Source organism: Dermacentor variabilis, chromosome 6 (assembly GCF_050947875.1).
Source record: "Dermacentor variabilis isolate Ectoservices chromosome 6, ASM5094787v1, whole genome shotgun sequence".
Taxonomy (NCBI): Eukaryota; Metazoa; Arthropoda; class Arachnida; order Ixodida; family Ixodidae; genus Dermacentor; species Dermacentor variabilis.
In genome coordinates this window covers 153135432-153149634 of record NC_134573.1, presented here as the reverse complement: position 1 = coordinate 153149634, position 14203 = coordinate 153135432, and the positions used below count along the sequence as shown (strand labels likewise).

Sequence of the window (14203 nt, the reverse complement as noted above, 5' to 3'; positions counted from 1 at the left end):
GGCTGTGTTGGCAGGCGAAGCTGCCGCCCCCAGGTACCGGGGCAGGAAGAGATGCCCGCCGCTCTGAGCTTGTGGCGCTGGACTGGCCTGTTGGCAGTGAGTTCCCTTGGCTCCACCCCACAGCAAGGGCCGTCAGCACGGCTGGCAGCGGCGCGAGCTGTAGGGCTGTGTGGTTGCGGCAGCGGCCCTCAGGCGGGACCGCAAGCACAGCCAACAGGGCAGACGGTCAGCCGCCAGAGCCGTTCTGTGGCCTCTGTGGTCTGCGGTGCTTGATAGTGCCCAAGTGGACCGTCAGCTGCTCATGTGTAGGCGGGCCCAGCTGGGTCTGTGAACAGTCAGCCGCCCAAGCGGACAGGTAACTGCCTCAAACACCCCGGAAAACGTCCCACCAGGTCCTGTCCGGTCCGAGCTCCTTCCGCCGATCCGTCCGCCATCGAAGCCCGGCACGTGCTCATTCTTGCGAGCCACGCCTCCGCACACACTTCTCTTTCTTCGTCGTCCGCTCGTCTTGTGCAATGACTCCGGTCGTCAGACCACATACTAATTTGGCCACCAAGTCTAGCAGAAATATCAATATTTTTATTTTGATAAGTCACTGGCATGGTCGTCAGCCATGTTGCCAGCGCCTCCTCAAAATCGAAACTAGCGAAGTCTATTCGATTTAGTAGTTGCCGGCAGTGCCCCGACTACAGGAAAAGCCAAGACACTAAATCATTAAGGCTGCACTTCAAATTTGCTTTTTTTTTTGTGAGGTTAGTTCCATGCGTCCAACGCTTGTTAATTTACGTGTTAAATAGTAATACAGTCCTGGGGGGGTGGGGTCTGCTACTTCAAGCAGTTTCTAGTGGCATCAACTCCACCTTACCTTCAAGTTTGTGTTGATGCTAACGGCGAGGGAAGTGCCACACGGTGACAGCTACGAAGAAATAGGCACATTAAGTTATCACAGTGCGGTAGATTTTTGTTACTTTGCCAGGAGAGGAAGATTCAGTGGATACACTGACTACATTCGTCGCTGTGGCAGAATGACAGTGATTGAGATATAGGCTGCAATTTTGTAGTGGTTGCTTCCACTTGATTCTATGTCATTCTTATTGCCCACCATTCATGGCCAGCTGATCCCGGGATATTGATAGCGTAGGCTAATGTAGCGCGGGCTAGTGTCGCTAGTGTCGCGATAGCGCAGGCTAGTGTCGTGATAGCGCAGGCTAGTGTCGCTTTCACTATGGATTGATGAAGTGTAAAAATATGAAGAGGAATAGCTTAAGAAACCATCACTACAACATCGCGGCCACGGTATGTGCACATACCAATGTGTCTACAAACTTTGGCCATATTCCTTGATGAACGTTTTTGAAGGTGCTTTCATGTTCGATATATTTTGCATTATTAGCACTGGATGTGTCGGTGCGCAACAGCCTTTCTGGCACCGTGCCAAGGATGCCGTCACTTGTAGACACTGATGTGTCTTGCGCTAATCACGCAAAATTGAAGGTATCCCCGAAAGTGGCGATCCGAGAATAGGGCACACCTTTCTTGGGGGGGCCACTTGCGGAATAAAGTCACTTAATTTATGCCAATTTCAGTATTTCGGACTTCTGATTATTCGGATTTTATGGTGGTCATCATTGAGTTCAAATTATCTGTTGGCAACTGTAGTCTGGAGCAAGAGCTATGTCGAGGGTTGGGATATACTATATGAAAAAATGTGATACTGTTCGGAAAAACTTTTGATGTTGAAGTATTCTTATAAAGCATCTTGATAGCTTGGCCCGTCATTCGCTCATTCCAGAGTTTTTGGTCTTGTTAAGTTGCACACATCTGAACTTGCCAAGCAAAGGTTTGCAATCACTGTCTCATTCATTTGTTTCTGTTTTCACTGCAGTGAAACACTGGAGTCTACAGCTCGCACACTTATCAAGGAGAACGGGCTGAGTGCAGGGCTTGCATTCCCCACGGGTTGCTCTCTCAATCACTGTGCCGCACACTACACACCGAACGCAGGCGACCCAACGGTGCTGGGCTACGACGATGTGTGCAAGATTGACTTTGGCACACACATCAATGGCAAGCAGATCACAGTTGGTGGCCCTCATTGAGAAGGCATCTTCTGTCTTGTTATTTTGTCTGTCTTAGCCCAGCTCTTGTCTTCCTAACTGTTGTAACCTTCATTGCACGTTTGCACCTGCTAACCTTAGCAGCAGAGTTGTTAAGCTATGTGATTGGGAATGGCTGTGTGCTGCGGGGGGACTGCACATTTTACAAAAGGTTGGAAATCTTGCCAGCAAGTTTCTCTTACCTGCCGTAGTGGCTCAGTGGCCGTGATGTTGAGCTGCTGAACATGTGGTCACAGATTCAATCCTGGTCATGGCCGTTGCATTCAAATGGCGGTGGAATGTAAAAGTGCTTATGTACCATGTGTTGGGAGCACACTAAAGAACCCCAAGCGAATAAAATTAATCCATAATTCCCCACTATGGCATGCCTCATAATCAGATTGTGGTTTTGGCATGTAAGACCCCAGAATTTAAGTTCCTCCGCACAATATACTTCCTCGGTATAAATCCTCGGTTTAATAACGAATTTGCCAGGATGTGAGGTAGGCAGCTCTGTTTTCAGAAGTGATAAGCATTAAAAAAATGAATGCAACTGCTAGTTTTTTTTCCATAAAAAGAAAATGATAAGGCACTTTGACGCACAGAGTTCACAAACTTTATTGTGGTATTGGCACTTGCTGTGCACAAAAATGTGTCAGTTGTTGTGTGCTTGAGTCTTTGCAACCACTTTTTAAGAATGGACTTCTCCCTAGAGAAAATGTTAGTTTTCTCGGCCGTATAATCTTTTAAACAAGCGCCTACTAACTAAATTAATGAGCATGGCGTCACACGTGCACGAGCAAACGTGGACACGTCTCATTTTGCAAAAGAAATTTCAGAGCTTAACTGTTTCGTGAAAAGAAAAAAAAAAGAAAAGCCATGTCTGCTTGTGGATGTGTCACAACATCATCCGCTGTTTTGTTTACAGAAAGATGTGAAAATATTGATACCAATTAGAGCTTTTTGCATTACCAAAATGCATGACTGAATGATGTAGAGACAGTTGTTCCATTTAATTCGCAATTCCACTTACCATATTTACTTGATTCTAACGCGGCCTCGATTATAACGTGCGCCCATTTGCCGTGACCTAAAAAACAAGGAAAGTCCTTTACAGTACCACGCACCTCATTCTTTCATACAGAAATGCAACTTTCTCTAATTTGGAAATAACAAAAGATTTACTCCTAATGCACTAAAGTTGCAATAAATAAAAGAAGTTGCAGTTTCGCGCGAAAGGAGAAGGATCGATTACGATAGCAAATTAGTAGACAGCTATACGAAAAGTAAGGACAGTAGTTTTATCGGCTGTATAAACTTTTAAGCAAGCGCCTACTAACTAAATTAACAAGCATGGTGCCACACACGCACAAACAAACATGGACGCGTCTCACTCAATGACCGCGGAATCTCTTTAAACGCTGGAGTGAGGAAGTGCAGTAGCAGCAGTGAAGGAATTGACCTTTATGCGACCTCCGGTTTGACGCAAACTAAACAACGAGAACACAGTGCGGTGCGCCGAGATGCGTAGTCTCCGTCACAGATCACTTTCAAGATGGGGGCCGCGCCGTATGTAGCAGCGATCGGCGTAGAGCGCCTCTTCTGTTTGCCCCACTCCCGCACGCAAGTTTCGGGAACTCTGAATGCCCGTGATGTGGCCCAACTTCCCTCCGTCTCCGCACATGTGATCGCTTTCCTTTTAATTGCGGCATCGTGATGAACTCTGCATGTCTTTGCAGTCGACGTTTCCATACTGATAGAGCAAACGCAGAAAATGGGAAGACAGACAGTGCACTAACCTAAGCCAAAGGAAGCATTGCCTAAGCACGTGTACTGCAGCACGTAGAGAAAGCTACGGTAGCAAGACTCGAAGCGCGTATGAGGTGGCCATTTCGAAATGACGATGGCAATATGGCAACGCAGATTTAGGGCCGTACTTGATTCTAATGTGCCCGCAATTTTTGGACCCATTTTATCGGAAAGGAGTGCAGGTTAGATTCTAGTAAATACGGTAAGCTACTTTCATGTGACGGAAATTCTGCAGCATTTTGGTTGGTTGCTTGTTGCTATTGCATTGAATGTTTGGGGTGCTCTGTGAACACTATGCTCCAAGGCTTTCTGCTGTTTGTTCAACACGGTTTAGTGTTCTTGTGATTTATGGTTTAGTTGGTATACTGCATAATGCATACATCTAGCCTGAGTTTTCCTATTGACACGAGTTCCAACATTCATTGCTGTGGTTGGCTAGGATTAATTATACCATAGTAAGTTTAATTCCTTCTCTATAACTAAGAAATGCATTAGTTGAATGTATTACAACATATCTACCCGTTATCTCGTAAGCACATCCTTGCTTGAATTTCAAATGTTCAGTATAGTATTTGCTTTTCTGTATAAAATGTGACTATGTATTTGTTTTGATCTTTCCAGGCCAAATTATTGACTGTGCCTTCACACTGACTTTCAACAACAAATATGACAAACTGCTAGAAGCGGTACGAGATGCCACTAACACAGGAATAAGGGTAAGAACATGTCTTAAAAATGACTAAAGTTTCAGTAACATTAAAAACCACCATATACAGTATAACCTCGTTACAACGGATCTGCTTACAACAGACATTCGGATACTATGTACTAATCTGCAGCATTATGCTGATCTTCCTATCTCTTCCATTGATTGAGCTTCGCATACAATGGATTCTGATACAACATACATTAGGATATAATTGACTAAGCAATAAGGCCAGCAAGCTGGTCAGCGCTCCTTTAGAGCAGATTTCTGTACCACGAACGTCCTAAATTCAATAGCTTCCAACTTCAAACATCGCTTGGCATAATTTCGGGTTGGGAACAGTGCCAGCAGGATCAACACAGGCGGCGGCCGTTCCGAGGGGGCTGTAGTTGTTTTGGATTCGACTGGCTTGAAATTGGGCTGGCTTTGAAAATTTTTTATATAATGATGGATGATTTGCAGTGTCATCAGAATAAAAAAAAATCGAGAGAAAGAGATCAAAGATTTGGAGTGCACAACTGCATGTAAGCAGTCACTCTTTAATATTGAAGCACTGGTACTTAAGAACAGAGGTCACTGATCTCCGTTGTAGCGATAAGCAGTTGTTTGCTGTCTAACAGAGCATTTTAAAAGTCAGCCATTGACTCAAATCGTAAAAAAAAAAAGAGCATAAAAGCAGTATTTACTTGCCACTTATATTTGCATAATACTTTTGGCAAAGTTAAGAAAGAAAAAAATGTATTCGCTTGGTAGCGCGCCATCTTGGAATAAAATGTTTTGTGGCGTTCATGTTTAGCACGACGTGTGCTTTGTTTATCCTGTCAGCCTGTGGGTGCGAACATACCGTCAGGACATTAGCAGTGTGATGGAGTCGAATGGATCAGCCAACGCCATGCATCGTAAACCACCGGAACTGACGAAACGCAAGCAGATTTCCTTGAAGGACAAGCTTGATATCGAGAAAGTTGAGGATGGCTAGAAGCAGGTGGACGTTGTCATGACCTTCGGCTTATCAAAGCGAACCATCAACACTATCATCAGCGCCAAGGAGGCAATCTTAGCAAAGAAAGTCTCGGGTGACTTGCAGCCCTAGAGGTTTTGACTCCGCGAGGCTCTATTCCCCGACACCCGCCGTGGTTGCTCAGTGGCTATGGTGTTGGGCTGCTGAGCACGAGGTCGCGGGATCGAATCCCGGCCACGGCGGCCGCATTTCGATGGGGGCGAAATGCGAAAACACCCGTGTGCTTAGATTTAGGTGCACGTTAAAGAACCCCAGGTGGTCAAAATTTCCGGAGTCCTCCACTACGGCGTGCCTCATAATCAGAAAGTGGTTTTGGCACGTAAAACCCCAAATATTATTATTATTATTATCTATTCCCCGACGTCGAAGAGGCCCTGCTTGTGTGGCTTTGTGGCGCCCATTCACGTAACATTTTTGTGAATGGTCTGCCTCTATGGAAACGTGCGGAGCAATTTGCCGTTGTTCTGAACCAAGAAGTGTTCATTAGCAGTGAAGGTTGGCTCAGCCGATTTAAATTAAGAAATGGAATCTCCTTCAAGGGCCTTTCTGGAGAGTCGGCCAGTGTTGATGACACTGTTGCGGCCAGTTAATAAGCCGAGGCTTTCCCCAGTACACCTCAAAGAATACGCACCGTGCGACGTTTTCAGTGCCGATGAAAGTGGCATTTTCTCCAAGTTGAGGCCAGGAAAGACCTGTTTTTTTCACAGACACATGCCACGGGGGCAAGAAGTTGAAGAAGTGCGTAAATGTTCTCTTCTGCTGCAATACGGACGGGAGTGAAAAAGCAAGGCTGCTGGTTATAGGGAAGCCACGAAGACTGCTATGCCTGCGGCGTGTGCACATTCCTGTGGATGGATTCCAACAAAAGCCTCTGGATGACAAAGGATATTTTCAACAAGTGGCTACTGGAGTTCGACAGCAAAATGAAGAAGCAGAAGAGGAATGTGCTGCTCTTCCTCAACAATTGCGCAAGCCACATGCAGCTCCCACAGCTTCAGGCCACAAAGGTGGTGTATCCTATCGACCAGCACTCAGTAAAGCCAGACGCAGTCGAGGATTTCGATTTGGATTGGGCTTGATTGTGATCAAGCGTGGTCGTGTGATGTGACACCGGTATTAAAGACCTGCAGTATAGCAGCACATGCTTTTACCTTTCCGGACTACTTAATAACACTGTTTACTTTTGTTGCATTGCAGACGGCTGGAATAGATGTCAGGCTTTGTGACATTGGCGAGGCAATCCAAGAAGTCATGGAATCTTACGAAGTGGAACTCGATGGCAAGACATACCAGGGTGAGAGCAAAGTTGTTATGTGTAGAGTGGTAACTTGTGCACACCTTGTAGCTAGAGTAAATCCAGATGTGAAATAAACAGTAAAAGATGACAAAAATATAGACTGTAGCAAGGTGTTGTTTTTACAGAGTGCATGGAAATACAATTTTTGTTTCAACTTTTAATTTGACTTTTTTTTTGTTACTCAAATAGTATCACCTGACAGGTGGCGCTTCAGTCCAAACTACAAGAGTGCCATTTCTCGGTGACGAGTATCACTACTCTTGTTTATACAAGATTTCCTTATTAAAAATTTTTTTTCCTCTGTGCATTCTTCTGAAAAACTATACCTTGTGATTTAATAAATATTTAAATTATTTTTTTCTTTACGTGTAGATCATGCTGTATTGCAACCCGCTGTGGTTGCTTAGTGACTCTGGTGTTGGGCTGCTACGTACGAGGTCGTGAGATCGAATCCCGGCCATGGCGGCCACATTTTGATAGGGGGAAAATGCGAAAACACCCGTGTACGTAAATTTAGGTGCATGTTAAAGAACCCCAGGTGGTCCATATTTCCGGAGTCCCCCACTATGGCGTAATCAGAAGGTGGTTTTGGCACGTAAAACCCCATAATTCAATGCTGTATTGCAGCTTAATGCTCTGTCCTAACCGTTCACAGGTTTTTAATTCCAGGTGCCCTTTAGTTAGGGTGACTTTAAGGGTCAGGGGGCACTAAGTAGGCGCATATGTAAAGTCTACTTGGTTGCAAAGAAGGTAATGGTTTGACTACTTGAAGGAAAGGCATTGACACAGAGCATGGTCGGGTATGGTGTGACGTCAACCATTTCGCTGCCCATAGCAGTGCTCCAGATGGTGTGCCTCTCTTATGTAGCCTGTTGAAGGCAGAGAATGCAGCCTTATTCCCAAGGTGACACATTTGGTTTGTTCAAGCGTTGCATGCTTTCATTCGTTTCTGCAGTGAAGGCCATTCGCAACCTTAATGGTCACTCGATTGGGCCATACCGGATCCATGCTGGGAAGACAGTGCCTATTGTCAAGGGAGGAGAAGCAGTGAGAATGGAGGTTAGTGCACTCTACATCTTAATCTTTTCAGCCAAGTCAGGTTAAATGATGATCCCTGTGATTGACTTGATTCATTTGTAGAATTGGGATAGCTGTGCAGCAGAATTATACATGTCAAGTTTTGAAACAACTTGGGGAAGGTGTGTACATAGGTGCGCTGATTGATCCATCAGTATGTCGTGTTGGCTCAGTTGATGTAGCGTCCTGCTGCTGAGCGGTAGGTTGCAGGTTGAATTACTAGCTGAGGCTGCTTTAGTTACCATTGTTACCAGTTGCTGCTGCTGAGCAGTAGCTTGCAGGTTAAATTACCAGCCAAGGCTGCAGTAGGGGTAAATGTGAAAACGCCTGTGTACCTAGATATCAGTTCATGTCAAAGAACATTTGGTAGTCAACATTCATCCAGAGTGCTCCTCACTGTAGTGCTCCTCATCGCCACTTCTGCCATTCATCACGCCAGTATTTTGATGGCGAGTGCGCTGTCATCGAGTGCGATCTGCTCATGTTTGCATCTGCGTGCATCACATCATGGTTGTTTGTATCATGGTTGTTTGTACCATCACATCATCGTTGTTTGTAGTTAGTAAGCGAGTGTTTATTGCAATTTATACAGTCAATAAGACTACTAGCCTTACTTCATGTAGCTGTCAAATGGTTTTCTGTCCCAATGAATACTTTGCCTTTCATGCAAAAACTGCAACAAATTTTTTTCCTATTTTTGATTGGTTGTACTGGATGCGTCAGTACTTACCATTGGGCAACACTTTGGTTTGAGAACAGATTTTCAGTGGCTAAAGTATGAAATGTGGCATCATGTATCTTTAAAAACGGCGCCTGGTTCCAATCACCTGTCATTTTGCAAACTGCAACTGCAGCCGCCATTTTTTTTTTTATTCGAGAGCTTGTGATATATTTTACTAGCAGCGGAACATTTCTCAATTCTGCACAAGGGAGCAAAGCATTCTATACTCCGTTTCATACATCAGGTGCAACTCTGTGGAGGCTAGAGATACTTTTTGCAGTTGCTGCGTTCACACTTAGAAATAGCACTGTGTTTCTTGACTCGATTATTGTGAAAATTTTCTTTATATAAGCTGTTTTGATTGAAAAAAAAAAGAAGAAGAATTTACTCTTAGAAGCAAACGAACCATGTACTCATACGGCTGCTGATACGTTGTTTTAAATCCATTTGCTTTTCGTTGTGTCTTTTCGTTGCCCGTTGCGGCAGCCTCACGTCCACGCTCGCACGAGCAAACGCGTCCTAGCATCCAGCGAAGCATAGAAGGGAACGCACGAAGTGATAAATTTTGGTGACCAGACTTCTTGTGTAGCTTCCACAGCATTGCAGCTGATGTATGAAACGGAGTATAGTTGACCGTGTGGGGGATTGCGGTTGTTCATTTTGTTGCAGCGCCATAGCGCAGCATGTTTTGGGCATAGGGGCCACATCGTGGCGAAGTCGCTTTTGAACTTCGCTTATGCGGGCTTAACGCTTTCCCTCTCCCTTTCCTCTGAAGACGCCACAAAGCAGCAAGACCATAAAGCACTTGCTGCTGTCTGACCCCAAATGGACCAGGGGCTCATGCAATTGGTCTGTCCAGGGGGCAGAGGCACAGAGAGAAGCTCTCGGATAGCGAAACGGTGCATAATTTATTCAGATTCCCCCCGGTCACCCCTTTTGTTGGCCGACCTTGCTGAAGGTTCTCGACCCGAGGCGGGTGGACAACTATTCGCTGCTTCTGTTCTGGAGGCTATGCCAAAGAGACACGGCTCACATCATGCGCACAGTTGTATTGCACCAGGTCGCCTATGGAGGCTATACCGAAGTAAAGGAATGGTGCCCTGGTATCGTGGCCGTTGGATGATCCCATATAGCGGCGTGTTACAGCATTTTCTAATGCTGTTGTGCCACCCTTTGATTTGTGGGAGCTTCTACTCATGCGCACGCCACACTGGTAGGGTGTAACAGTCAACTCCAAGCTAGTCGTCAAATAAACGCCTTCCTTGTGCTCTGGGCCTTCTCCTTGTGGCGCTTTGTCTCACTCCCAGTGGAGCATCCGCTTCAGGCACACGCAATACACGCGGCTGACTTGATCATCCCCCTTGAGGGGCTCGGATCCTTGGACCGATGCGGTGGTCTAGGTGATTCCCGGTGGAGCACCACGAGATGGAGACAACATTCGGAAGCGTAAACTTCGGAAACTATTGCGGCATGCTGCCATTCTCTGAAGGTCTTGAACATTGTGGTCTCAGCATTACGACTGCGCATCAGCCGCACAAGAGCCATAAAATTTGTTATCTATGTCGCTTGGGAAAAAGAAATGCGATGTTCGACAGGTAAAATGACGCCACAAGCTGTTATCAGCAATGGACAATGCATAAAGGAAGCGTCGCCGAACCATGGCCTCCTGATAATGGCATAGTAACCGCCGATCCTTTGCAACATTGATGTGGTGGCAGCGTGTGGTGCTCCATTCTCGCCAACTTGGGTAGCGTGAATATCGATAGAAACGCTTCAGCGGCTGTTCTTCCCATGGCAGAAGGACATACAGTCGCCGATCGATAAATTGGACACCGATAATCCGGACATGCTCAATAATTCGGACAGTTTCGTGGCACTGCCAATGGCCCCATAGACTTAATGTGTAAAGATTACCGGTATTTCCGCCAGCTGCCAGCTCTACATTCGATTATCTGGACTCCGTTCATGGCTGTAGTGTATGCTGACTTTGCTGACATTATCTCCTCTGGCATCCTCAAGAAGACATCAAGTGTGATTTCAGATATTATAGGTTCTCATGGTATTCACTGAGGCCTTGCCTTGGTCGCAGCACGTCGTGACCTGAATTATAGGTTGCATCAACACTGCGATCATCACATCCTATTCTGGCGACCCCACACATGGCCTGCTCTAGCCGTTCTGTTTGTTAAGTTCGCCTTTCGGACACTGTTCCGCTATTCTATGCTTGTTTGTTTAGTTTCCGTTCCAGACAGCGCCCTGCTGGCTCCAAGAAGTCTTTCTCTTGAACATATTGCTACGGGGTTAAAAACAGTCAGACGTATATTTATAGGATACAGTCAAACCTCGATATATCGAACACGGATATATCGAATTATTGCGTATATCGAACACTTTCTAAATTACGTGGAAAATCGCATGCATTTCTAATTTTTTATTTCGCACGGGGCCAGATGTAAAATGGATATATCGAACTCCGCCGCCCCAGACCAAGTGTGCTCTGTTGACAGGAGGCGAGCTTTCCCGCAACACTCTCAAAGGTAGCGGCGGTGCGACGGGTGTTCCAGACTGCTGCGTACGACAGCTGCCCACATCAGTTGCGCCGAGGGCGCCATTTGAACATAGCGGCGTACGCACGCAGCGGCTTGGCGTGGCCGTGGCTTGGCCACGTTGGCTAGTTTGACAACGTCAACAACACGTGCGTCTCGCTGCTGCCGCTTGTGCTACGCCAGTTGTTAGTGTGTGTGTGGCTTAGGCCTGTCGTGGTTGGTGTGATGGCTGCAAACGCGAAGAAGCGAACGTCCCTGACATTTGCTGCGAAATTGGAAGTGATACAGCGCGTTGAAAATGGAGAAAAGAAGTCGAGCGTTGCTGAAGCTTTCAACATCCCAAGGAGTACTTTGAGCACTCTGCTGAAAAACAAGAGTGACATAAAGACCAAGGCGGAACAGAACCAGCACTCAGGCGCGCGGCGGGTGTACAAAGCTGCCTTTGAAGACGTCGAGAAGGCGCTGTACAAATGGTTTATCGACGTAAGGGCCCGGAATATTCCTTTATCGGGACCAATAACTTTGGGTTCATTTTCGGCGCCGAGAACTTTAACGCCAGCAGCGGTTGGCTGCAACGTTTTAAGGCCCGCTTTAACATTGTCGGGAAGACACTCGCGGGGAAAAGTGAGAACGCCAATGAAGGCGAAATCAAGAAGTAGCTTGAACAAGAGTGGCCTCAGATTCTTGCCAAGTATGAGCCCAATCGGATATTTAATGACAAAACGGGCCTGTTCTGGCAAATGCTTCCACGACAAACCCTCGACACCCGCGGAGACAAGTGCCACGGCAGCAAGCAAGGCAAGGCACATATCACAGTTCTGTTGGCTGCTAATATGGACGGAAGCATGAAGCTGCGGCCGCTTGTCATAGGCAAGTTTCAAACCCCGAGGTGCATGTGCAACTGCCCCAGCGTTCAGGTTACATATGCCTGGAACAGGAAATCGTGGATGACTCGGGATTTATTGCAAAAATGGTTGAAGGCATGGGACTCTGAGCTGGTGCGTCAAGGCCGGAAGGTTTGCCTCATCGTCGACAATTGCGCAGCACACCACACAGATGTCCAGCTGAGCCGTATTGAAATTCATTTTTTTGCCGCCGAACACGACGTCGAAGCTGCAGCCATTGGACCAGGGCATTATTCGCGCTTTCAAGTCCATTTATAAGCGTCTGCTGATCGACATTTTGCTACTCAAGCTGCAGATGGGCCAAGAGCTAAAGATAGACCTTTTGGGTGCCACTCAAATGCTGAAAGCTTCGTGGGACAACGTCAAGCAGTCGACAGTAGTTCACTGCTTTCGGCATGCGATTTTCGTGAGCCGCATTGAACAAGCTTCTGAGGAAGCAACCGAAGATTTGACGTTTGATGGCACAGAGGAAGAATGCCAGCTCGAAGAAATGTGGAGCCAGTTGGAGCGCTTTGTCGGTGCTGAGCCACACAGCATGTGCATTGAGGACTTCGGTGGTGGTGACGACAGCACCGGAACAGTGGCAGAGTTAACAGACGTGGAGATCGCAGCAGAAGTGACTGCTGAGCGGCCAAACGAATACGCTGCCGAGGCCGATCCAGCAAGCGCTGATGTTGCCCCACTCCCGACTGCAACTGAGGCTGTAGCTGCTTTGGCCGTTGTACGCCGCTACTGCGGCACAATAGAAGACACTGGACTGTCTCTTGTGGACCGTTTGGACTATGTTGAGGACGCCGTGGTCAAGCACGCGGTTGCCAATATGAAGCAGGCTACGCTGCTTCAGTACTTTCAGCGAACAAAATAAATACTTTGTTTGAAGCTTCATGTGAGTATCTATTGCGCCACGATTGGTTCATTGATTGATTTATGCTAGGTTTTGAAGCGTTTTCTATGTGCTTTTATATATCGAATTCTGGCTATATCGAACTATTTTGCGATCACCACGCTGTTCGATATATCGAGCTTCGACTGCATTTACAATAATCGTAGCGGCTGACAAGATGGTAGACAGCGCACGAAGTCCAGAGCGTCGTCTTCTTCTGACCAAGCTGACAACATCTTCGTCGTCAGCATGTCACATGACCCCCGGCGGCGGAAGCACTGGCTCGGTGCTGGTTAGGAGGCAAGCGAGTGATACAACTTAAGATGCACGACATGGACCACGTCGGAGCGATGCTGAGCCACGATTGGCTCGAGAGGGGCGATTTCGTACGTGACGTCAGTTCCTTTACGCAAGACACGGTAAGGGCCAGAGTAGCGTGAAAGTAACTTCTCCAAGAGGCCAATGCGTCGCGACGCCGACCAACGGAGAACCAAGGTGCCCGGTGTGTAATGGACGCCACAATGGCGGGCATCATATAAGCGCCGCTGGTTGTCCTGCGACTCCACAAGTCGACGTCGGGCAATATGGCGTGCTTCTTGAGCTTTGAGTATGGCTTCACGGGCGTACTCGGACGTGGAATTCAGGCTAGCAGGCAGAATGGTGTCGAAAGGTAGCGTAGGGTCGCGGCCAAACAAGAGGAAGAATGGAGAGAAGCCGGTGGTATCATGGTGAGACGAATTATAGGCGAAAGTAACGAACGGCAGTGCAACGTCCCAGTCGCGATGCTCAACGGAGATATACATGGACAGCATGTCAGTAAGGGGGTGGTTAAGGTGCTCGGTTAGACCATTCATTTGTTGATGGTAAGCAGTAGCAAGTTTGTGTTTAGTCGCGGTTGCAGGATCATTATCAAGACGAATTTACGCAGCAGGTGCTCCTTGGCTGCATCTACAATGCCAGCACAAGACGAGGATGCTTCGGGCCCGTCGGTACCCAGCACCTCCACCAAAAATGTTACGGGGTTAAAAACAGTCAGACGTATATAAACAGGATATTTACAATGATCGTAGCAGCTGACAAGATGGTAGACAGCGTGCGAAGCCCAGAGCGTCGTCGTCTTCCGACCAAGCTGACATCTTCGT

At 47.0% G+C, this 14203-nt stretch overlaps 1 protein-coding gene across 1 annotated transcript in view; it reads left to right on the top strand.

Moving 5' to 3' along the window:
- und (methionyl aminopeptidase und) overlaps window positions 1–14203 on the top strand; it is a 46127-nt gene that overhangs the window by 10884 nt on the left and 21040 nt on the right. The window contains exons 7-10 of the mRNA XM_075696301.1: window positions 1886–2067; window positions 4527–4621; window positions 6830–6926; window positions 7885–7988. Of these exons, the coding sequence (XP_075552416.1) occupies window positions 1886–2067; window positions 4527–4621; window positions 6830–6926; window positions 7885–7988 (478 nt within the window). The remainder of the gene's footprint in view (window positions 1–1885; window positions 2068–4526; window positions 4622–6829; window positions 6927–7884; window positions 7989–14203) is intronic.